Below are 26,369 nucleotides of genomic sequence, written 5' to 3'. Positions count from 1 at the left end.
TAAAACCTAATTTTGGGGCCATTGGCTACTTGTGTAGTTTTCATGATGTATATATAGGAGCATGGGCGGATTATGAACTTTCGGGCCCCAGGACCCAGATGTATTAAGGACCCCCCACTAATTGTCGCATATGTGGGAGAGGGGGTTTGGGGGCCCTCCCCCAGAATTTTTTTTTATTTGTTTGATGTGATTTCTGGTGCATTTTGGGGATGGCCAATACTAAATTCAATCAGATTCATAGCCAACATCCTGATTTGTTGATATTGAGGCAATGATTCCATGCAAAAGCTTGGGCTTCAGGGCCCCCTGATCCCATGGGCCCCTGGGCCAAGGCCCGGTAGGCCCGTGCAGTAATCCATCCCTGTATAGGAGTTATAAGCAGGTATCAAACACAGCTATCACATAATTTCCATGTCTTCCTAAAAATGCAGCTACGGTGTGTTCAGAACTTCTTTCTGCCATTGATTAAGCCTTTTCTCTTTTACATAGTTTACTATGACTATTTGTTCATTCCATACCACCAAGGTATTTAGCTCACCGTTACCATGTCTTTCACTTCAGGGTTGAGCCAAATAAAGCATACCATAGCCTCTGTTGAATATATTCTGGCTCTTCGTCCATGGTTCCAATCATTTGGATCATTATGGAACTTAATGACACTATCTAATATTGAGGTGCATGTCAAGACATTAACAAACATCACTGTCAGGAATGCAACAAAGGCATAGTCATGGTTGGATGCAGGGGGTGCTGGGTCAGGCTACGTACCTTCATCACCACCCATTCAATTCTTTGAAAATAATATTATATTCTCTTTGATCAAAGTTGCAAGATCATGCCTGATGTGCGCACATGAGTGAGCAGGCAACAGAAAGCACACACTGATTACAGGGCTTCTCATTGTTGCCATTTGGTGAAAGCGAGAGAGAAAAAGGGCTCGTGGGCTATGGGGATGAGCTAGAGGAGATGGACGAGCAATTTTCCCACTGTCTCATTATGAACAAGCTCAAGGCGGTGAAGCAAAGAGCTCTATAGCTCTCTGGAGTTCTAATGAATATGATGTTGACAGTAGTGGAATCTAAATACAAGTGGTCAGCAACGTCTCTGACTCGACCTTAAATACATGTGTAAACAGTGATACGTCTTGGCTGACCACTTTTGATCGGATCATCTAAGACGCATTCTAAAAACAAATGTTAACAGGCCCATGAAATCTGAGATGTCATATCTAATATTGCCAATTTTTAAGATCAATTGCAGCTAACTCGCGCTTGTGCAAAATAAAGTAAGGTAATGATTATAATGCGGAACTATGTTGTCTAAGATAAATGGACTCTTTGTTGTTGTTTGGATAGGTTATGTATAAACTGGTTTCAACTGGTGTGCACTACGTTAAAGTGTGGTTAAGTAAGCCTTTGACAATTTGTGTTCTTTGATTTAATTCTGTTTGCATGAACAAGCCTGCTCTTTAGCAGGTTTGAGCTAATAGACTTGACAACAATTCCAGTAGCATGTTTAGAAAAGGACATGTTAGATCATCAACATTTAAATCCAGCGAAATCAAGAAATCTATTTATTTAGAATGAGGCTCAGGGGCCTCATGTCTTTTGATACCTGAGACACTTCCTTTTTGAGTGGTTCAGTTAAAAATCAGCCAGGATGGATTGTATATTTCACTGGATTTTTAAAAGCCAGTTATTTCATGGATCCAGGATACTATGCATCCTGATAAAGTTCCCTTGGCCTTTGGAAATAAAATAGCCCCACATCATCACATACCCTTCACCATACCTAGAGATTGGCATGGTTTTATTTGTATGCTCATTGAGCTCAATGCAAATCAAACCAGCTAATAGGCTAACTGAAATTTGGATCTTGGATCTCAGACACCTGTGATAATTAGTTTGCCAGGTGAGCCCAATCAAAGGAAAACTACCTGAGAAGGGTGTTCCACATTATTTCTTTTTTTTTTGTGATTAACTTTTTATTAGGTTTTTAGTAAACACAAAGACAAAACAAAAAACAAACAAACAAACAAAACCGTCATCCTCATAACATGAAGTCAGGGAATAGTGGCCAAAGGGAGGGGGGGGGGGGTCATCCAGTGGGGCAGTAACCAAAGAAAATTGTTCAAGGAGGGGTGCAGATATAACTCAAGAGTCTCTGGTGTTCCACATTATTAAGGATGCCACAGGTTTGAAGAAACAAGGGAAAGAAAAAGGTCTCTCTGCTGCTGAAAAGCGTGAAATTGTGCACTACTTTGGACAAGGTATAAAAACATTGGATATTTCCCGAAAACGTATGTGTGATCATCGTACTGTGAAGAAATTTGTCGCTGATTCAGAGCACAGGCAGGTTCGTGCAGACAAACGCATAATAAGGAAGGTTTCTGCCAGACAAATTCATAGGATTTAGAGAGCAGCTGCTAAAATGCAATTGCAAAGCAGCAAACAGGTATTTGAAGCCTCTGGAGTCCTGTGAACTTCAAAGTGTAGGATCCTCAAGAAGTTTGCAAGTTGCATAAACCTACTACTATTCGGCCACTCCTAAACAATGCTCACAAGCAGAAATGGTTGCAGTGGGCTCAGGAATACATGAAGACTAAAAGAGTGCCGTGCAACCCTAGATGGTCCAGATGGATGGAGTAATGGATGGTTAGTGAATGGCCACCATGTCCCAACAAGGCTGAGACATCAGCAAAGAGGTGGCAGAGTCATGTTTTGGGTCGGAATCATGGGGAGAGAGCTGGTAGGCCCCTTTAGGGTCCCTGACGGTGTGAAAATGACCTCGGCAAAGTATGTAGAGCTTCTGACTGACCACTTTCTTCCGTGGTACAAAAAGAAGAACCGTGCCTTCCATAGGAAAATCATCTTTATGCATGACAATGCACCATCTCATGCTGCAAGGAATACCTCTGGGTCATTGGCTGCTATGGGCATAAAAGGAGAGAAACTCATGGTGTGAGAATATTAATACAAGGCACCTTCTATCCAACTTTCTCTTCATCTTTAAACCATTAATTCATCCATTAAACCAGGGGTCTCAAACTCAAATGAGCTGGGGGCCAATTCTGCCAACGTCATCTGATTGGAGGGCCGGCTATTTCTGAAAATGCAATGTTCTTTTTTTCAAATACAACACAAAACTGCAAACAGAAAGTGCACGTGTTTTTATCTAGTTTTAGACACCTGTGCTAGCAACCTTAGCTTATAAATAAAATAATGATAAAATAAATATTAATACAAATTATAAAACAAATGAAAAGCATAAAAACAGGTATGTGTGTGTTTCACACCAAATAAAAATATTTTCCTCAAATAACTTTTTTAAACCTGGCAAACTATAGGCGTCATGGTTAAGAAAGCAACACTATTGGATTTTTATATCAAAATTTCAAAAGGCCATGGCTTGAAAGTGGTCAGAGATAAAGTCCTACTGTAAATGTAAAAATCTTTGAGTAAAACAAAAGTTTATGAAGGGGGTAAATTTACCCATCTAATTTGCCACTGGATGGCAAGCACCTCAAATTATGCACCTTTCAATAAATACTGGATGAACATATTTGAGCAGGTTTACTTTACTTTTTTCATATTACCCACATAACAAATTAACAGGAAAACACCTAAGATGTATACCAACACCTAAGATGTATATGGTTTCTAAACCACAAGGCCTACAATAAAGTATTCTGGTTAAATGAGTTCCTATCGCGGGTAATTGGAGTACCCAGAAGTTCGCATCATATTGCGGGTGACTTTGTAGTTTAGAGCCCTATTTCTACTAACCCTGCTGTCTGTACCACGTCCATTACGGACACTATCATCACGATTACCACTGCAACCTCCAAGCTATGTTGGGCAGAGGGTCGAAATAAGCATGGTATGCTTAGTGGACACCGTCGTATACACGCAGACGCACCTCCATTCAATAGACGATCGATCATAATCTCCAAAAGGATATTCTCCTTCAGATTTAGAATAGGTGAATAACATAGCCTATCTATCACACGTAAATGTTTTTCAACATTCGGTGTAGGCCTATTTCTGCTTAATTTCTGTTTCAACTTATGCAACACTATGGCTTGCATCGCTTCCGCGTCATTACAAATGCACGTCTTTGTGTTTCTCGCGTGTAATACAAGTATTTCCTGAAAACTTTGCACAGCGATTTTGGGTTTGAATGAAGCTCTGGATGTCTAGCACATAGTGGAGCAGAGTACAAATGAGATTTGTCACCATACTTGGAACTATCGTCTATTTTAATCAGTATCGTTGTTTGTCACAATTAAAAAGTCTCATGGGCCGGATTACATTATTATTTTGACATACGTCGCGGGCCGGAATTGGGCCGGACGCGGGCCGGATTTGGCCCGCGGGCCGGGTGTTTGAGACCCCTGCATTAAACTATCTGCTTATCAATATCCATTAAACTATCTGCCTATCAACCACCACTCTGAGCTTTTAATATCTTATCAACCACAAAGGAAACTTAGATCATCCAATTCTAATCTTTTAATCGTACCCAAAGTGCTCCACAAACAAAGTGGAGAAGCTGCTTTTATCCATTATGCCCCCAAACTATGGAACACCCTGCCTCTGTACATCAAGCAGGCGAGTTCAGTAAATATTTTTAAAAAAGATCTGAAAACATACCTGTACAGGAAAGCTTTTAGTTAACTCGTCTTATCCTGTAGACTACTTTTTCAGATTATTCTACATCTGCTGCTATTGGAGGGCGCAGCCAGCCAGAAGCAGATGGGCTCCCCCTATTAAGTCAGGTTCTGCTCAAGGTTTCTTCCTGGAATATGGGAGTTTTTCCTTGCCACAGTTGCCATATGGCGTGCTTGTGGGGGGTAAGAGGGTTAAGGCTGCCAGTCTTATGACATGTCATTTTCTATATTTTTGATATGTTGCTGAGTGGATCATAAACGGCCCCAGCAATGAAGAAATGTGATTGATAATGACTGACTGACTATTATTTTGTTACATGCTTCAAATGTAAAGCACTTTGAGCTGCATTCTGTGTATGAAAGGTGCTATACAAATAAAGCTTATTATTATTATATTATATTATTATTACTTCTCCTTTAAGGAAAAGGTTTTTCTATGGCCATTCCAAACGAAAGTTTCAGAATATCCAAATATTTCACCTTCATGATGTCACCAATTTAATGAAGTACACAAAAAAAGCCCTGATGTTACCATCCATGCTTTACAGTTCAGATGGTGTTCTTTGGGCTACAAGCATTACCCTTCTTTCTCCATACATGATGTTGATCATTTTGGTCAAACAAATCTATTTTTGTCTCGCCTATCCAGAAAAAAATTCTGATCTGTCACAGTGCTCCCCTGCAAACTTAAGACCTCTTTTGCTACGCTGATTTGAGGTGGATCATCCCTAGAGAACAAGTGATGATGATACACCACACTCTTTAGTCTGGATACAGATACCTTCATAATGGTTACCCACAACAACTTTGTTGACTATTGCCTTGAATGCATTTGAACCTTTCACATCAACATAGTTCATCTTTAGAACATGTTCTCACTGAATACATGTTTCTGTAATATTGTTTGTACAGATGATTGTAGTACCTTCAAACATTTGGAAATTGCTCTCAATGAGGCTCAATCTTGGCTAATTTTTTAAGTTGATTTTGATTTCCCATTGATGACGAGCAAAAGGAGACAAAGTCTTCAGGGAGGCCCTTAAATGCAGCCACAGATGTGCCCTCAGTTGACCACTAATAAGGACATCATCACTTTCACGCTTTAAAGAGACAGTGACCTGAGTGCATGTGAACTGGAATTCTGACATTAAAAGCCAAACAAATCTGATCTCCTGATCAACTGTTGGAAAATTGTTTGGACAAAATGTATATTTTAACTAACTTGCCAAAGACATTTGTAAGCATGAAGTCTTTTTTAAAAAAAATATCTGAGTGAGCTAAAACGCAGTTTACATGTGGACGAAAGGCCTAAATGCATAAAGAAATTATTAGTCAATGCATAACCTTGTGCATATGAATTGTTAACGCATCTGAAATTAGTTGGGTTAGTTTGTAAACCTTCCAGATTAACCTCCTCACTAAAAGCATGTGCCTATAGAAAAACTTGAAATGCTCATCCTATGGGAGTTCAAAGTTAAATTAAGACTAATATGATAAATGATGTGAAGCATAAAATTGTGCAACAGAATTTGTAAGAGTCATGGTGGAGTTTACTAATTTGGGCTTTGATTGAATGGAAGCATTTTTTGAATTAACAAACTTGTTATCTTTCTTGGAACCAACAAGTACAGTCAATTATGGCAATTACACTGGGTAAACCTGACATTGTGAAATACATTTTAGTATTGTATAGTGTTGACATCAACTAGGTGATCCCTTCCCATACAACTGTCATGATGGATACATTGACAGTGGAGTTTTGATAGTAAAAGGCCTGCAGAAGTAACAATATGTGCACAAGAAATTTTGACCACTGTGATCGACCATTTAGACTACTTGCATCACCATAGTTTGCCTTGGTGTCACCAATCTACAAGTAATAAATGTAATGTGTACTGTACTGGGAAAATGTGACAGGAATTTATGGATGTTAGGATTCTTTCAAAACAACTGTACTTTGTACTTATCTAATTGATCTAATAACAGTATACAAAATGCAGTGTTAAAAAATCAAATCAATATTTGGTGCGACCTCATTTTTTGTGTACATACACAAATTACAATACATAACAGCAACAAATAAAAGCAAACCAAAACACAACAATGCCCCCCAGGAGTAAGTACATAAAAATACACATGTATAAAGCATACAAATTCAACAAAGCATTAGGTAGTCACCCTAACAGAGTACAAAGCAGGTCACATCTGAGAAACTAGTGTTTTCCAAGTAGGACCAGATGCATCTTATCCTGATTGTTAAGGTTCTGCCATAACAAATCCATTATTTAAGATTTGGCGAAATCTGGAATCGAGAGTAGATTAATACATATTGTATTTGTGACTAGAGATAGAACAGTATGGAAATTTGACTTCACAATTATAGTGAAAAAAATTATCATGGTTATCGGTATTATTGCAATATTATTAATGTGCAGAAAAGGTTTTTAAGTCTATCACCAATCACAGACTTAATTGTCCTGTCCACCATGCACAGTAACGACAAATTTAAAGGTCAACAGAATAGCATTCATATAGCATAGTGTCTTGTCATGAAAGTGGTGTGGCTCCTTTAAAAAACTGTGTGACTGGTGGAAGGAGAAAGAGAAAACACTGATGAATAACTAGGAGCGGGCAACTAAAACAAAGTTAGTGAAGCAGACTTAGTTTGAATAGTTTGAACTGTTGGTTACTGGATAAACATGCAACTCTTTTGACTGAAGCTGTATATTGCAATTGCCTGTTGCTTACAACCTGCAGTTTAAGTGAGGGAGTTAGCCCTGAAGTTCCTGTGATTAAATTTTGTGATCAGCTGAAGCAGGAAAAGTGAACATATTTCCCAGTAACGTTTACAAATTCTAATTTAAGCTGAATGTAAGCTAACAAAACACTCCCAATTTACTGTACAAATGCCAATTAAAGGGACATCCCAACCCTTATTGAGAGAGGAGAGGAATACATGAAACGCTTGGATTTGCATCAATTGTCTAGGATGTGTCTATCCATAATTGAAAAGGCATATCTCCGCAACAGGCAGTCATAAGACATGGGGGACTTATTGGACAAAAATGTTGACACCAAATACACATTTAAATGATAAAACAAATGCAGGGGTATTTATGCAGTTCATGGTTTGACTTTAGTCTTTAAACTCTAATGGTTTGAGAATTGTTTAACCCCCATGTTGTGTGTAGAATTAATCCCATCCCTCATTTCAATGGGTGGTAAAGGTGGGGTTCTAAAGTTATTTTGCTGTTTTAAATTAGTAAAACAGAAAGATCTTAATGTGGTTTATATTGTTAGGATATGTAATCTATTAATGCTGTAATGTGCAGGTGACCGGGGTAACCTGACTGTCTGCCCTATTTCACCGGCTGGGAAACTGCGACAAGAGACATGTTCCACTAAATCTGACAGCCAGGGACGGAATTTGTCCAACCACACAAAAATCAAGAATGACAGCATGTCAGCCAGTGAGGCTCTGATATTGAAGTCAGACACTGCAAAGCTGAAGTCGGACTGCCATAGCCGTTCACACTCACCAAACCATAACACTCTGCAGGCCCTCAAGGCTGATGAGAGGACTTCAAGCCACCGGGCTGAATCACCCAATCCGGGCTCCCGGTCCTCCTCTCCGAAACAGAAGGCTTTCAACTCTGGTAGATCAAGCCCATCCTGCACCAACGCTCCCCGCTCTATTTCTCCCCATGACAAGAATCTTCCTCTGAAAGGTAGTCCATGTTCAAAGGCTCGGCTGGACCCCCCCCGTGAGAGGTCCAAGTCTGACTCTTACACTTTAGATCCTGATACCCTTAGGAAGAAGAAAGTTCCATTGACAGAACCTTTAAGAGGAAGGTCCACCTCACCCAAGCCAAAAATCCCTCCTAAGGATAGTGGCAAAGGTCGGAGCAATGTGGAGAATCGCACTCCGTCACCTCATGTTGTTCAGGAGAACCTTCACAGTGAGGTAGTGGAGGTTTGCACTTCTGGCACCTTGCTGTCTACTGATGAAACAAATGATGAAAATGCTGAGCTGCGGAGTGCTGAGGAGGGTTCCTGCAAGGTGCATTTCAGCATTGGGAAGGCTCCTGTTAAAGAAGAGCTGGAGAGCCGATCTTCACCTAAGGTCAGCCGTAAGACCTCAAGCCGACACTTGCGCCCTAAAAAGGACAAATCAGGGCCTCTCTTTAAGGGAGAGACTTTGCGCCAAGAGCCAGCCAAGCAGGCCATGTCGCCTTCAGTGGCAGAGTGTGCTCGTGCTGTTTTTGCTGCTTTCTTGTGGCATGAAGGTATTGTTCATGATGCCATGGCCTGTTCCTCCTTTCTTAAGTTTAACCCGGACTTGAACAAGGAGCATGCTCCCATTCGTAGTTCCCTTACTTGCCAGAAAGGTATAGATGTGAAGGAAAACAAACTTAAGAATAGGCACTCTCTGGAAATCTCCTCTGCCCTCAACATGTTTAATATCTCCCCTCATGGGCCTGACATCTCTAAGATGGGTAGCATCAATAAGAATAAGGTGCTTTCCATGCTCAAAGAGCCACCACTGCCTGAGAAGTGTGAAGACGGTAAGGGAGAGCATATGTCCTATGAGATGACCAGTCACACTTCCATGAGGTCAAAGTCCATCTTGCCTCTCACTCTGCAGCATCTTGTGGCATTCTGGGAGGACATCTCTATGGCCACCATTAAAGCTGCCACCCAGAATATGATCTTCCCCAGTCCAGGCTCCAGTGCTATCCTGAAGAAAAAGGAGAATGAAAAGGACAGTAGAAAGTCTAAAAAGGAAAAAAAGAAGAAAGAGAAGGTAGAGGTGCGTCCCAGGGGGAACTTGTTTGGGGAGATGGCTCAACTTGCCATGGGAGGCCCAGAGAAGGACACCATCTGTGAACTGTGTGGAGAATCTCATCCCTATCCAGTCACCTATCACATGAGACAAGCCCATCCAGGTAGGAACTTGATAGACATTTCCTGCTCTTTCATATGAATATTCTTTGATGTGTCAGTTAAGAATATACTAATGTTTATCAAATTTTTCTTAGGTTGTGGTCGTTATGCTGGAGGCCAAGGTTATAACAGTATTGGGCATTTCTGTGGGGGTTGGGCTGGTAATTGTGGAGACGGAGGCATTGGTGGGAGCACCTGGTACCTTGTGTGTGATCGCTGTAGAGAGAAGTACCTCAGAGAGAAGCAGACAGCTGCCAGAGAAAAGGTATCTACTTGTGTCAAATACAGCCTTTTGCTCATGAAAAGGGCATCATATTTCAATGGTACAAATATTGGAAGCCTGACCTAATAATTCTTTTAAAAAAAATCTTAAAACAGACATACAGTGGCGGACCGTGCGTTCAGTGGTTAGGCCTTCAATGATGACTATTTTTTCAGAAAAAAAAATAATAGGGGGGCGTTCCGGGGGGTACCCCCCGAATAGTTTTTTTGCATTTCAGCGTTAAAATGTGCAATTTCCAGCATTTCACGGTGGGGGGAAAAAGTTTTCTCTTTCTAACGCAAATCTGTGTAGCACTCTAGAATCTTCGTTAGACAAACAATTAATGTTCCGAGCTGAATTCCGCATTGCTTAGATCTTATCAGCAGCAAAGTGAATAGGCTGCTAGGCTAGGCTACTTATTTATCACCCATATTCATTAGAATCTGCTGCCTGCTACTGTCCGGTGAAGACGTGCAATTTAGTCCATGTCATATTGAAAGTGAACACCAAGTGCGCTCAAGTAGGCCTATGGGTTTTTGCAGATTATTTTGAAATATTTAGGCTATCGGTTGCCTATTATGTTCATGACTTGCACGCACATATGACACTGCCACAGGTCTAAATGATGTGTTCATTTAATAGTTTAATCTGACATCAGCAAACTTGCTTCAGACTGTTTGTAGGGCTCTCCTACTTAGCTGTAGCTTTAACGTTAACGTTACAGTGCAACTGTTGTAGGTTGTGCTGCTGCTCTGATTGCTAACAGCTAAGCTAATGTGGAACTACAGTAGGCTATCCTACAGTGTTTGCCAAATGAGAAAGTGTCTCAACAGAAAATGATAAGAAAATGTCTCAGCACACCACCATGATATTACACATAAAAGTCAGAAAATGTTTTGCCCTATGCTGCTACTGCTTGTTGCCTATTTCATAATGTCTGATGGCCACGCCATTGATTTCACCAATAATGTCCACAAAACACAGATATATAAATAGTCAGACTAACTAGCAGGGCAGAAAAAACCAAGGCATATGACAATTTTCACATAGATGCCTATCCAGACAGCTTCACCAAAGCCACATCAACTCACACACAACTTAGTAGTAACCAAGCACTGCAGTTTTCAAGCAGTACAAAACACTTTTTTATATAGAAAAGGGCCAGATTACAAGCATGTATTACAAGTCTATGTTATCAAATAAACATGAAACAAAACTTACCAATTCCTGCATAGGCTACTGACCAGCTACAGTACGTGCAGAGCTAGCTGACATTATGTGCATCTTGCTAATGTAGTCCAGTTGACACTGTAACGTTACATGATATAATTTTGCTTAATGAAGGCTTATCAATATATATTTTTAAACCAAAACGGTCAATATACTGTCCATAGCTATAACCATAGCCATGTTAGTGTGACATGTACTTTTCCAGTGAATGTCAGTCTGACTGACAGAAGATGCTCACGAAGTTCCTCAAGTCAAATAGATAGCATCAAAATTCGTGATGAACGGTTCCGAGTATTCTTTTCGAACATTGCAGGTCCAACTGCAGTCGGACCTGCCTTCCTTGCCATAATAGGTAGATTTGATTGGCTAATCAGTCAGATGTAGCCATCAATCAACCCGAATCCAAACATATGATTTCTAATGGTTGCTTAGGTACCGAAAACGCAGTGATTCCTTGTGAAGGCCTGATGCGGGCCTTAACAAGAGAAGACATGGGATTGGATAAAAATGTATCGCACCCCTCACTATTTGTTCACACAATCTGTCAATCAAATATAGCGGACAGCGGTAGGATATGGTAGTAGCCTAGTCAAGAATGATCGGGAAGGAGAAGAAGAAGCGAATAATAAATGGTAAAGTAAAATGTTATTAAAGTAAAATGTTATTTTTCATTTGTTTGAAAATAGTTAGGCCTTCAGAGAAGGCCTTGAAGGCCCTGACGGTCCGCCACTGCATACAAGTATAGTGTGTAAACATGATGATCAATAACAGTTAATAAGTGAACAGCTTATCTGATCAAGGTGTTAATATGAGTATTTTTATTCTGATTACTGCATGAATCCGATTCTATAATCGGATTAAATCTGCCCATTCAAACCCACATATTATTGCACTATTATGATGTCACTAGTTTAAAGTTATTGAAGATTCCGCAATGCCTAGTAGAAAATAAATGAACTATGGCTTTTATTTGTCTTAACGATTCTCATGTCATTCAGAAAGTCATGATATTATTAAAAAAGGAGAAGCAGCATCAAGAATATAAGCGGAATGTTTTTTTTTTTTTTTTTTTTTTTTAAAGAATTACGACAACAGAAAAACATTCTATCCAATCCGTCCTAGGTGAAGCAGTCCAGGAAGAAACCTCTGCAGGTGAAGACCCCACGAGCTCTGCCCACCATGGAAGCTCACCAAGTGATCCGTGCCAATGCCCTCTTCCTACTGTCTCTGAGCAGTGCAGCAGAACCAAGCCTTCTTTGCCATTATCCACCAAAGCCCTTCCATGGACAGTTGCCCAGTCTTAAGGAGGGCATTTCTGAGGATATGCCCAACAAAATTGGCTGCCTCTACTTGCAGACCCTGGCACGGTACAATATCCATGTTACACATTTGAAATGTCACTGATCTTGTAATTGTGTATGTGGTCCATAAGTGTCTGTCGACAGCCATACTGTACAGCCCTGTAGCGTCTGTTGGCGGCCGACATATTTCTATCACTGTGTTTGGAAGCTTTGTTTAATTCACTTTATTTTGATATGTGAAAATAAGTCAACACATAACTATGAAGGTCGAGTAAACAAAAAGATGTGAATGAACTATTTCATAGTATTTTTTTTCCTCTTATGTCTCCTTCCAACATGCAACTTGCTGTCCGTGGCTGCCTCGACTGCTGATGCCATCCTGTCTCAAGGGGCAAAAGCTGCATCTGTGCACCTCAAAAATGTTCGAGGGATAGTGAAGCTTTAATGTGAGGAGGAATGGGGTGTGCACTCCCACACATTGTCCTCAAATGCAATGTGCAGATATTTAATGTGCCTCGGCATTATTCAAAATTGAAAAAAAATGTTTTTCAAGTCCATGGACTAGCCAGTCTCCCTAGCAGACACCGGAGAGGAATTCACGCTGAGTTCTGAATGTCTTTGTCCCCTCTGTATGTCTTCTGCTGGGACTGGTTGAATGCATGGCACCTCATCAGTGCAGCTTCGCCGCCAGTTTGCTGATTCCCTGCATCAGAACCATCGAGTGGTGAGGAGGGACAGAAGTGGGTAGAACCACCGTGAAGTGTGGTGGGAGGCACAAGAACGGCATCGCATAGCGTCTCAACAACATACGCAGTACCCATGCAGAGTCTGTGCATGTAGGTCAAGCTCTCAAGTGAGCAACAAGCACTGACTGGGGGGCCGCTGTGTCCCTCTGTGTGGCCTCATTCCCTGATGGCCACTATTCCCTGGCCAAAGAGGCCCCCAGGCGAGAAGGCTGAACTAGTACCTCTGAACTAGTGCCTGTGCAGCCAACGAAAATCTGCTGCCATGCTCAACTCTTTTATGAAATAATTACCACCTTTAGAATGGCTTTCTCAATACCCTTGAAGAAGGCTCTAAGGAAGGCAGTAAGTTTAGTTCAGGGGAGTTGAGTCCGGTGCGCTGTGAGATTGAGCTCTCTGGCGGGATGGAGGCTAAATTCTTTGTGATTCGATTGGAGTGTTGCTGAGGAATGTAAAGAATATATAGCATAATTAGTTTATCGTGGAGCGATAGATGGGTTATTCATACGTCATACGAGGATGACTTCCCATTTGTCAACTTCAAATGACTTAGATTAAAAGAGAACATTACACACCAAAGTGTGTTAATAAAACAAGGCATTTGAGTGAGTGGAACTATCGACCAGCCCTGGGTTACATCTAGCCCATCAATAAATAATATTACCCCTATCTAGCTGCAAGAATATCATGACCGTGATTCCTGGAGTTTCTTAAACTGATACGCTGGAGATTTAGGTTGGTAAAAGTACGATGCAGAGATTCTAATTTGACTGCAAAAATCTGAGGACGTGGCAGCATAGCGGCTAAAGAGCTGGGCTAGCATGCAGTAGCTTAAAAAGTTGTGAGTTCAATTCCCAGCTTACACCGTTATACCCTTGAGCAAAGCACTTAACCAAAGTCCTTTTAGGCAAGTCCCTCCACTCGGCGGCCATATTGCAACGCGTTTTGGGTACTCATCGGGCATCCTATTCGGCAGAAATGCGCGTGTGCAAGGCTTCACGGCATCAATCTTGCTCCAGTGGCGAGTTCACAACACATGATTGGCACGATGTCTTGACAACACACCATATGATTGGCTCAATGTATTCACATCACACCACATGATTGGCTCAATGTATTCACATGTCGACGTTTTGCCGAGGAAGAGGTGTGATATGTGTAGACAACGGCCATATTGGCGTTACAAACTAGCCCCATGCATTTCTATGGAGGATTTTTTGAGCACTGTGTCTCCTCATTAGAAAGTCTCTGACTTAACCCCGAGTTGCTCCAGGGACAATGGCCCTTGTAATATAATTAACAGATGTAATTCACTTTAGATAAAAGTGTCTGCTAAATTAAGAAATGTAAATGTTTTCACACATATTTATGTAAATGAATTAGTAAAACTGGTACTGGTTTCCATTCCTGTACAGGCAACATACTGAAAACTTTGGGTCCTATCAGGATGACAGCTTGTTTCAAGACGAGTTACGCTACCTGAGGTCCACTTCAGTCCCCGCACCTTATATTTCAGTCACACCTGATGCCTGTCCTAATGTATTTGAGGAGCCAGAGACCAACATGAAGTCAATGCCCCCTAGGTAATGGACCTCTTCATGCCCCTTCAGAACTGTTATGTGCTTTAAGATGCCTGTAATGTACAGCCCCAACAAGAAAAAGATGGGACGTTGTGTAAAATGCAAATAAAAACAGAAAGTGGCAATCTGCAAATCTTGTAAACCCATATACATGAATAGCTGCAAAAAAGACACAGACAACATCAAATGTTGAAAATTAAATTTCCATTTTCGTGGAAAATATATGTTAATTTTGAATTTGATACCAGCAACACATTGTTGGGATGAGGGCAACAAAATGCTGGAAAAGTTATGTAATGATAAAGACAACAAGTTAGGAATATTTCACAACTAATTAGGGTAACTGCCTCTCTGTGATGCTCTTCACTTAACCATGGTGTCAGAGTCTCTTAGAAGTAAAGATGTAGAGGTGTTCATCACTCTGTGTAAACCTGTGTGGATACATGATAAAACAATGTAAATAATGCTTATAAACATGAAATTGTGAGGTTTTTGAGGATTTCATCATTTACGGTACATAACATCATTAAAGGAAAATTCTGGTATTTAGCACTTTGAGTCCTTTTTCTGGTTTGTTTTGGATGAACTAGAGTGGTGGACACCAACATTTTGACGATTGGTCCTGTCTCGACTTTCTGACTCGTTTTGAATTGCCTTTGACTGCTCAGGGTGGCTGCCAACAGGCATACTGTAGTAGGCTACTCAAACATGTCCTAAAACAACCCTTAATGTTCGTTTTCAAAACTGTGCAACTCACCGAGTGGTTAGTGGTGTTCGTTGATGTTCCAAAACAAGTAGCATAGCGAAATACAGTTTCTGTCGTGTTTTATTTGGCATTTTGTAAAATCCCATTGATTTCTGTTGGAAGACTCATTGCACGTTGATATTACTGCGCCACCGTCTATGCTTCAGGTACAAATATTGAGCGGAAGTTTATACGCGGTTGTGAGGTGTCTGAATAAATAGTTCTACAATAGGCCTAGCAAATAAGAAGGCTGGAAATCATTGCGCCGATATATTTGCTTTTAATAATCAACGAACACCACTAACCACTCGGTGAGTTGCACAGTTTTGAAAACGAACGTTAAGGGTTGTTTTAGGACATGTTTGAGTAGCCTACAGTATGCCTGTTGGCAGCCACCCTGAGCAGTCAAAGGCGATTCAAAACGAGTCAGAAAAGTCGAGACATGACCAATCGTCAAAATTTCGGTGTCCACCACTCTAGTTCATCCAAAACAAACCAGAGAAGGGACTCAAAGTGCTAAAAACCGGAATTTTCCTTTAAAATATTTGGAGAATCCAGAGAAATCTTTGCAAACAAGGGACAGAGCTGAAAAACAATATTGGATGGCTGTGGTCTTTTGGATCTCAGATGGTTCTGCATTAAAACCAGGCCTGTTTATGTAAAGAAAAAAAAACATTGTATGGGAAAACTTGTGTAAATTTTACCATGCAAGAGTAGGAATTTTATTTAAACATGATGCAGAAATGCCACCGGCTTATCTTGGTCTGAGCTCATTTAATTTGAAATGGACTGAGGTAAAGTGGAAAAAGGTCCTGTGGTTAGACCAACCAAAATTTGCCGTTCTTTTTAGAAATCATGGACTCCTCTGGGCTAAAGAGGAGAGAAACTACCCAACTTGGGAACTTGTTATAGTGCTCAGTTCAAAATGCAGCATCTTTGATGGTGTGGAGGTACTAGGGATGTCACTGTTGTGAAAAAATAAAAAAATTGAATCGATTGTTAAATCGATATTCCATGTCTAAACACGTTTCCATTTTCAACGCCAAATATAGGCCAATCCATGGACAACTAACGGGCATTAGGATGAATGTAAAGAGGGCTCTTGAGACGCTCAAGTCAGCGATATTTCTGACGATTTATTGGTGTGAAGTTTCGTGCACAATGACAACAGGAGTGCAACATTCTCGAAAAACAATAAGTAGAGAGGACTGCCATAACATCATTGAAAAACATTACTACAGGCTTCAACATGGCTGTGTTTACAATTAGAAATGTCAAACAAATTTCGCCTATGTAGGAACTCATGATCGCACAGTTTGCATACCACTTTGTCCTTCTCCATAGTTTGAACTACAGTCCAAAACCCGAAGTGCTTCCATATCGGACTCCTCAAGTTATTAGGGGTTATCCCTCGTCTTTCTCATGTCGCACAGGTTGATCGCCGATGTCCTCCATTTGTTAGCAAAACACCAGCAGCAGCCGATTGAGAACGATTGAAACTATAGACTGTTTCCGGTGCGTAAAATTGTTGGGAATTTTCTTTTTAGCTTTCGCAATGCCTACTGCAATTTCGGAATTCTTTATTTTCTTTTTCTGCTTGTTTCTGAGTTTTGTTGATGGTTTTCTTACATCTATCTTTTTTATTTGATTAATTAATTTAAAATGAATAGTGTGCATATTTGGTTAAAATCGATTCCCTATTTTAGTTTTCAAAACTTCTGTTGGTTGGTCCAATCGATTGTGCAATCAATAATCGATTTTTGAACATAAAGTGACAGCCCTAGGAGGTACTCCTGCATAAGCATCTTGCACATCTGGCAAGGTGCAATCAATTCTAAATTTTGAGAGATTAATGATGATTAATGATGAGCTCTGTTTATGTAATGAAGTGATATCTTAGTAAATTACACGAAATACAGCAAAGCACAGCGTTCGCTTTCTGCGTATAGAAAAACTCGGTAGGCTATTAGGGCTTTCATTGTACATACAGCACTGAGTGTTGGCCTTTGCCAAGCTTTTTCAAACTTTGCAAACTCACCTGGGTGATGTTGTTTCAAGTGCGGAGTACGAGTGCATTTGACCGGCATGATATCAACATATCTCAGACTTACCGGCTGGTTGCGGGTCATGGCCGATCACGTGAAAATCGGCCAATTCCGGTCACCAGCTGTGATCAATTGGTGCATCTCTACATTTTACACAATGTCCCAACTTTTTCTGTGTTGGGGATGTTCTTTATCCAGAGTTGTTATCATGTCTTACAAGTATATGATATCATACATAACCTACTTTATACCTATACTGTAGCTTAGAGACCAGTCCCATCACTGACAGTGACACAGCCAAGAGGACAGTGTTCCAGCGATCCTACTCCGTGGTGGCCTCTGAGTACGACAAGCAGCACTCTTCCCCAGCTAGAGTAAAAGCTGTACCAAGACGCAGGGTTCACAGTGGGGATGCAGGTAAACTAGTACATGTCACACAATCATGCTCAGCTGCATAAGCAGTGTCTCCAAGTTTGTAATCAATTTGTAAGATCCATAGGGCATGATAATGCTAAAATGGCAGTACACTGCAAAAAGTGATATCTTACCAAGTGTTATAATCTTAAGATAAAAAAATCTAGTTAGTATTATTTTAATATAAAGATACTTACTTTGAGCTTTCTTGTAAAATTATTTGACTTAAAATAAGTCAAATAATTACTCGCGCCTGTATATTTCTCCTAAATTCACCAAAAGTTAGCATTCTAACCATTCAATTCCGTGGAAATGCATGGAGCAACTGGAATCCATGCATTTCCACAGAATCATTTTTGGAATCTGATCCCTTATCATACCTGTTCATTCATACTCGTAGCTCGACTTATCGTGACTAAATTTAAGATGGCCGCGAACGGTAAACTTCCTTAAGGTACTGTCTGTATAAATCGTCTTGTAAATAAACTACCAGTGTTTTTTCAAAGTTCTCAATGTCTGGTTTTAAATGTCAGGGCCCTCGGAAGTCTACCAATGAAGTGTGGAGATACTTTGAGCCTCATAAATGGTGTAAAACAGTGATTTATTTGCATGGCTAGGCCGATGCCGAGGCACCCCCATTAAAAAAGCTGTTGGTAGCATCGGCTAACTAGCGCCAGATTTCGGAGTGTAGGGGACAGCCGAGATGAGCTATGAGACATACGTTCACATTCGGTATCATGTTTAAACACACTTTAGGTCAATATCACACCGGAATTCTCCTTTAAACCTATTCCCAGTCCTAACCCTAAGTGGTTATGACAAAAACCGAATGTCACTTAATAACAGAAGCATTATGTCATAAACATTTATGACTTATTTATGACATGTTCATGACAGTGTCATGTCACTCTTCCGTCGATACTGTCAAGTAAAGTGTAACCAATTTTTGTTGTTGTTGTACCTTTATGCCAGACAAAGTTGAAAAACAACTGAGTTCAACTGTATTATTCCGTACTGGTTAAATTAATTCCCATGGTTTTCTTGACATACAGTTGCAAATTGTATTTCGATTTGATTCACTACTCCTGTTCCTTTTGTATCCCTCTCTGAAGAAGTGGGTTCCTCTCTCTTGCGTCATCCTTCTCCTGAGCTCTCTCGGCTGATCTCAGCCCACGGCTCTCTTAGCAAGGGTGAACGCAATTTCCAGTGGCCTGTGCTAGCCTTTGTCATCCAGCACCATGACTTGGAGGGCCTGGAGGTGGCAATGAAGCATGCACTACGGAAGTCAGCTTGTCGCGTTTTTGCCATGGAGGTAACTTTCAAATTAACTGCCATTAACTAACAATAAAATCATCATGGAGTGTTCCCTCTTTTTACACATCAAACTGTTTCAGTGTCTCAATTTTTATTCTGTTTATGTTCTTGCAGGCATTCAACTGGCTGTTGTGCAATGTGATTCAGACCACCTCCCTCCATGACATTCTGTGGCATTTTGTGGCATCTCTGACTCCTTCACCCTTTGAGCCTGAAGAAGAGGAGGACGAGGACAGCAAAGGCAACAAAGATATTATGGAACAGGTCAGGTTTAGGGCTTTAAACTAGTCAGACTAATCAGATTGCTAACATTGCCAGTGAGAAAACTGTTTGTAATGGTTGAAGCCAAATATCTCATTTGTTTCTGAATAAACAAAGGGGTTTCTCCAACATCCTTAGGCGATACCTGGTATTCCACTTGTATAAAGGCATATTAAAACCATATATATATATGTTATGTATAGTTTGATATACATTGCTCATTTAAGATAAATTAGGAACTCATGAACAGTTATTAAGATAGATACAATGCTGTGAAAAAGCACCTTTCTTCTATTTTTGCATATTTGTCACACTAAAATGTTTCTGATAATCGAACTAATTTTACCTTTTAGACAAAAAATAACCAGAGTAATCACAAAATGCAGTTTTTAAATCATGATTTAATTTCTTTTAGAAAAAAGCTATCCAACCCTACCTGGCCCTATGTGAAAAACTAAGTGCCCCCTTAGTTACTAAATTAACCAACTGACCCAATTTAATTGATAATTGGGTTTAACTTTATCAGACTCACCCAGGCATGATTACTGCCAACCCTGTTGAATCTAAACATCACTTAAATATAACCTGTCTGGCAATGTGAAGTTGGCTAAAAGGTCTCAAAAAGCAGCACATCATGCCTGATCTAAGGAAATTATGGAAAAGGGCTCTGGGACCCCAGCGAACCATGATGAGAGCCATTGTCTACAAATGGAAAAAACTTGGAACAGTCGTGAACCTTTGAGTGGCCGGCTTACCAAAATTTCTTCAATAGCGCATTGATGACTCATCCAGAAGGTCACAAAAGAACCCAGAATAACATTTAAAGAACTGCAGGCCTCACTGCCTCAGTTAAGGTCAGTGTACATGATTTTACAATAAGAAAGAGGCTGGGCAAAAATTGCATCCTTTGGAGAGTTGCAAGGCGAAAACCACTGCTGACCAAAAAGAACACAAAGGCTTATATCACATTTGCTAAAAAAAAATAACATTTTTCAGGGGCTACTTCGCTGCTTCAGGGCAACTTGCCAATTGATGGAACCACAAATTCTGCTCTTTACCAGAAAATCCTGAAGGAAAATGTCCGGCCATCAATTTGTGATTTAAAGTGTAATTCCAGCGAAGATTGACCCAAGGATGTTTTCTGCATTAAAACACATCAAATAAGCCGTGGAGACAGTACAGTATTTTTCGTTGATCAACCACTACAGAGCTTGCTCCAGTATACGCTATAGCCCCAAATAGCAAATAGTGGATTAGCTAAGCGCCATGAGCGAAACGCTTCTCAAATAGCATTTTTTAAACCAGTAGTAAAAAAACAGCTTCAAACCTCGTCAGTAGCTTGCTCAGGGTCCCTACACATAAAACAAAGCACCAACAATGTAGTTAGCGAACCCGAAGTTTATTACAGAAGACTAAAAGAACACTTACCCAATCAGCTCCTCTCGAAGAAAAGTCTGTATAAGGCATTACCTTCCGGCAATAAACGTCATGCTCCGTGTGAGATCTCAGTCTTCTGTGAGATTAACAGTCTTCTGTGATAAACTCCAGGTTCGTTAACTATGTTGTTGGTGCTTACATGTGTCAAGGACTCCTGGCAAGATGGCGGTCACTGGAACAATAATAAGATAATGTACTGAGGCCAGATGTCACAGTACTGACTTGTACAGACTTTCTTCTCACAAGATGGCGACATCCTAAAGAAGAGCACTGACAGTCATTTTTAAACCCTACACTTATAAAGATAGAAATACTGTCTGCAGAGGCCCTCTCCATTGTAGCATAGATGTTCAATGATTTTTTGAGCCTTGTTAATAGCTTGAAAAAGCTATTTATTTTAATATTGTGAAGTTGCCCTCAAAGGCTATGTTATACGAGTTGTAAATGCCCAGTCCAATCTTACTCAAAACTGTATCAGTTTACGTTGTTTTGGCCCTGAATGAATATTTACACATTTTACAGCATAATTGCCAGTGCTCTGTGGAATGCTAACATTACATTTGCATACATAATGTAAGCCCTATAGATAGTGCCTATATGCATCATTACATTACTGACTCAAAAACATACAGTACTTCCAGTTGAAGTGTCTTGCAATCAACAGATACCTTATCCTATTTAATGCTCTAATAAAAGGATGGGTAAAACCTCTTGACTGTTTTGTGGGGTAACTGCACAGTGAGTAAAATAGAATTGAGGACAGCTTGATGTAAAATGTCTCTCTCTCTCTCTCTATTTCTGTATTTGCAGCAGGAGAAGGACCTAGGAGTGTGCGAACATCCTCTCTCAGATATTGTTATTGCTGGAGAAGCAGCTCACCCTCTTCCTCATACCTTTCATCGTCTGCTGCAAACAATCTCTGATCTGATGATGTCGTTGCCTAGTGGCAGCTCATTACAACAAATGGCCCTCAGGTATGAGACATCCATTATTCCTAAGTGGGTGTATTGTGCTATCACCAGTGCATTGGCAAGTATGGAAATTGAAGGGCTTTGTTAACAGGGATGCAAACAGCTCACTTTTGGGGGGGGGGGGGGGTCTGAAACGGTCTGGTTATCAGGGATGCAACTCTTGCTTTTTTCACATCATCTACCTCAGCCTACCATAGGAACCTGAACAGCGTTTCTCATATGGGCCTGCTGGTCAAATGTCCAGTGCTTCTGTCACTCATCTGATAATATTTCATCATGTAGCAAAAGAGCGGAAGATGTAGCCTATCGCTCTGATAGCAGCTAAGAAAATATAGGCTACACTCACGCCATTGGGAGGAGGCAAGTCTCTCAGTTCGCACTAGAATACTTCTCTTACCTCTGCAGTAGATCTACTTCAGCTAGAAGTTTTAACACAGAACTGTTGATTAGTGTATAAGCTTTCGTTCAGCTGATGCTGGTGCTGCCGCTGCCATCTGACTGATCATCCAAAACCGTACAATAATAAAATTATTCCACCTATGAGCCAGTCAGTAACAAAGTTCAATCTAGTCATAGACATAGTAACCGACACCATTTTTAATGTAACCTAGGCCTAGTATCTAATGTTATGTGGGAATTGCAAGAAAACAATTCCTTACTTTAACCACGCAAGTGCGTGTGTTGTTATAAAGTCCCAGACATTTAAAGGGACAGCGATCACTCAAGACAAAGGCCTACACCACACTGCAAAAAACTGCTTATCTAATAAAATCTAACCAAGATTATTATATCAAGATATATCTTATATCAAGATAAAAATAACTAGTTTGGGTAACACTTTATTTTAATGTGTCGCTGTTACAGTGTACCTACCTAATTAGGTACAGTGGTACAACCTGTGTAACAACATGTACTATCAGGTACTATCATTGTACTTGCATTATGTATTTGTGGGTACCTAAATATAGTTGTTACATTGTAATACTGAGTGCTTTTACAAAACTTTGCCAATTTGCCTAAATTTTCATCATAGGCAAAGAGCTGACCTGAGACCTGCTGGATGGGGCAAATCTGGTCATGATAGATTTAATATACAAACCATTCTTAGCTCCAGTCAAGGCCTCATTGTCTTCAGTGTACATCTAACAGCTGTGCTGCTACAACCTTGTTACTCTTTGATACAGTGGAATAAACCTATTAAGTGTACCAGTTAATTACTTACATGTACATATGACATGTATGTTGTGTCTTGGAACAGGTCTACTAATTCACATGTACTGTGTGGTGTAACAGCAGAAACGTTTCAACACATCAATTACAGGATGCATGACATCATTGACAGGATGTATATAATATGTACATGTGAGTACTTAACTGGTACACTTTATTTTAATGGGTTTATTTCACTGTATCAAATAAGTAATAAATGTGTACCAACACAGTTGATACATGTACTACAGTATGTAGGGTAATGGCAGACATGTTCCAAGACACCAATGACACAACATACATGTAATATGTAATTGTAAGTACTTAACTGGTACACTTCATTTTAATGGGTTTATGCCACTGTATCAAAGAGCAATAAGTGTGTACCAACACAGTTGATATATGTACTATGTAGTGAATTAGTAGACCTGTTCCAAGAAATCGAAGACACAACATACATGTTATATGTACATGTAAGTAATTAACTGGTACACTTAATATGTTTATTCCACTGTATCAAAGAGTAACAAGGTTGTAGCAGCACAGCTGTTACATGTACACTGAAGACAATGAGGCCTTGACTGGAGCTAAGAATGGTTTGTATATTAAATCTATCATGACACAATTTACCCCATCTAGCAGGTCTCAGGTCAGCTCTTTGCCTCTGATGAAAATTTAGGCAAATTGGCAAAGTTTTGTAAAAGCACTCAGTATTACAATGTAACAACTATATGTAGGTACCCACAAATACATAATGCAAGTACAATGATAGTACCTGATAGTACATGTTGTTACACAGGTTGTACCACTGTACCTAATTAGGTAGGTACACTGTAACAGCGACACATTAAAATAAAGTGTTACCCTAGTTTGTTTTGTTTTCCGTATAAAGAGACTTACCTAGCGCTTTCTTGTGAAATCATTTGACTTAATTTAAGAAAAGTTTGACTTATTTTAAGACATATCCTGAAAACAAGCACATTTTTCTGCCAGTGCGTTAAGCAAATTTGTCCTAAAAACAAGCAAATTTGTCTGCCAGTGCGTTAAGTAAATTTGTCTTGATAAGACTCCTTAAAATAAGTCAAAGTCTTCTTCAATTAAGTCAAAATTATCTTTCAAAAGAGCACTAGGTAAGTCTTTTCATACTAAAAACAATACCAAATAGATTTTTTTATCTTATTATAAGATTAATAACACTTGGTTAGATTTAAGTTTTTGCAGTGCACAACTGAGTGATGAACGTGAAATGCTTTGAATAGCCTACAAAACACTGCATTTAGATGACAACTGCGTGTAGTACCACGCTAATCCAATCTGGGCGCTTGCCTAGAACACGAGAACAAGCTTGTGGCTCATCTAAACAAGCTACGGGATGATTTACACTTGCATTCATATTCCAGCTTCATCACAATTACAATTTTAATTTCAACAAATGCTGTGTGTTTTTCTCGAGCCACGAGGGGGGCAGTAGCTATTGTTATTGTTAGCTACATTAGCCTATTTAGCAAACCAGCTCGAAAACAAAACGTTACATTGTATTGCACGCACAGCAAGATTGGGCAATGCATGAATTGGTAAACACATTAAATCAACATAGTACAAATACAAAGAAAATACATCTCAACTTCAATTATGGGCGCAGCCATCTTTGTTTTCAACTCGTACGTTCAGCTCGGTGCACTATCAAGAGCCCCAATTCGGACAGCTGATATTCCGACCAAGAGGGGGCGTATCTCGGTGAAATAACGCGAGACAACTGGGAAATTTCACACTTTCCAACTCGGACGAGTCAACTGGATCACCCCATAAGATAGAGCCCAAAAAGTAGAGGTTTGCTGACAACAAATATGATAGCGAGTGTTTGTTGAAATCAATATAAAGTTGACTCGTCTTAATAACTTTGTTACTTGCTTTGTTGCAAGTTTGTGCTATCGTATGCATACATGGATAGTAAGTTTGAGAAAAAGGAATACTAACGCAAATTTCTCTTTGAAGGTGCTGGAGTCTGAAGTTTAAGCAGTCTGATCACCAGTTCCTGCACCAAAGCAACGTCTTTCACCACATTAACAATATCTTGTCCAAATCTGATGATGGAGACAGTGAAGAGAGCTTCAACATCAGTGTACAATCAGGATACGAAGCCATTAGTCAGGTAGGAGTTACCTAGTGCAACTTAATTCTTGATTATCAGACATACACAAATGCTGTGATTCACTGGTGTTTGTATATGCAGGAAATTTGTATGGTGACCTGTTTGAAGGACCTGACCAATGTTGTGGACATGAAGACATCTTCACGGCCTGCTATGATCGGTAGCCTGACAGATGGTTCAACAGAGACTTTCTGGGAGTCAGGAGATGAAGATAAGAACAAGACCAAGAGCATCACCATAAATTGTGTCAAAGGCATCAATGCAGCCTATGTCTGTGTTCACATAGACAATTCTCGTGACATAGGAGTAAGAAAAAATTTTCCTTTACATTTTACGTGATATTAAAATAGAGAGTTAGCAAGACTTGAACAGGCAATACTGGAAACACTAGTATTTAAACTCAACAGCCAAACACGTACACCCCTCCCTTCAGAAGCTACATAGTAGCAAATACATGCATACAGTGGGCATCGCTTTCAAATGACCACTTCATTCGCGCATTACGAGGCCGTGAAGCTGCGTGAAGCTTTAGTACCACTTTCAGCCACTGTGCGTCGCTCTGCCACTGTACATCGCTCTGCCTGCCGCCCCCCTTCTGAAAAAGCAGGAGACTTGCCGAGAGTAATCCCAGCCTACGAATTCAATAACAAAATAAATCATGCATAATTAAACATTACCTCGATTTAGGCTACTTGGGTATGTCTTAAGGCTTGACTACACGGTGGTAACGAAAATCGAAATCGAAATTTGCTGTCTACATTATTGTCAGTGTTGGGTTAACGCAACTACGCAAATCAAAACAGTGGTGTGATAATTGAGCCAGTAGAGAAATAACTGTTCAGAATTAATCTGTAGCCAGCTTATGCGATGTTTTTAACAGGCTACGCTATAGAGGCTTAGACAACTATTAGCGTGTTTCCATCCAACTTCCTAATACGCATTTAATCTATTCGAATAAGAAATCCCGGTTGGAAACACGTGAAATGCCCATCAAAAATCCTAATGCGCATCTATATTTGATTCGCTAGAGGGGGGTGGATTAACTCTCGATGCGCATAAGGTATAATGCGAATAAAGTTGATGGAAACGGTT

The 26,369-nt window shown here is 40.1% G+C and overlaps 1 protein-coding gene across 11 annotated transcripts in view; it reads left to right on the top strand.

Annotated features, from left to right (window-relative positions):
* Positions 1–26,369, top strand: part of mycbp2 (MYC binding protein 2) — a 339,346-nt gene that overhangs the window by 230,684 nt on the left and 82,293 nt on the right. For 6 of the 11 annotated variants that reach the window (XM_076264226.1, XM_076264232.1, XM_076264230.1 and 3 more), the window contains 10 exons: positions 8,002–9,615; positions 9,709–9,878; positions 12,228–12,472; positions 14,565–14,732; positions 17,782–17,936; positions 19,046–19,245; positions 19,362–19,511; positions 21,756–21,919; positions 25,121–25,277; positions 25,359–25,583. In XM_076264226.1, the coding sequence (XP_076120341.1) occupies positions 8,002–9,615; positions 9,709–9,878; positions 12,228–12,472; positions 14,565–14,732; positions 17,782–17,936; positions 19,046–19,245; positions 19,362–19,511; positions 21,756–21,919; positions 25,121–25,277; positions 25,359–25,583 (3,248 nt within the window). The remainder of the gene's footprint in view (positions 1–8,001; positions 9,616–9,708; positions 9,879–12,227; positions 12,473–14,564; positions 14,733–17,781; positions 17,937–19,045; positions 19,246–19,361; positions 19,512–21,755; positions 21,920–25,120; positions 25,278–25,358; positions 25,584–26,369) is intronic. The other 5 variants (XM_076264236.1, XM_076264235.1, XM_076264231.1 and 2 more) reach the window with 2 other exon arrangements.

The sequence above is a fragment of the Alosa pseudoharengus genome, unplaced genomic scaffold (assembly GCF_046254945.1).
Source record: "Alosa pseudoharengus isolate Yale_2024_CS ecotype anadromous, Long Island Sound unplaced genomic scaffold, YU_APseudo_1.1 YU_APseudo_1.1_scf_3, whole genome shotgun sequence".
NCBI lineage: Eukaryota > Metazoa > Chordata > Actinopteri > Clupeiformes > Clupeidae > Alosa > Alosa pseudoharengus.
This window is presented reverse-complemented; position numbering and strand designations above follow the sequence as displayed.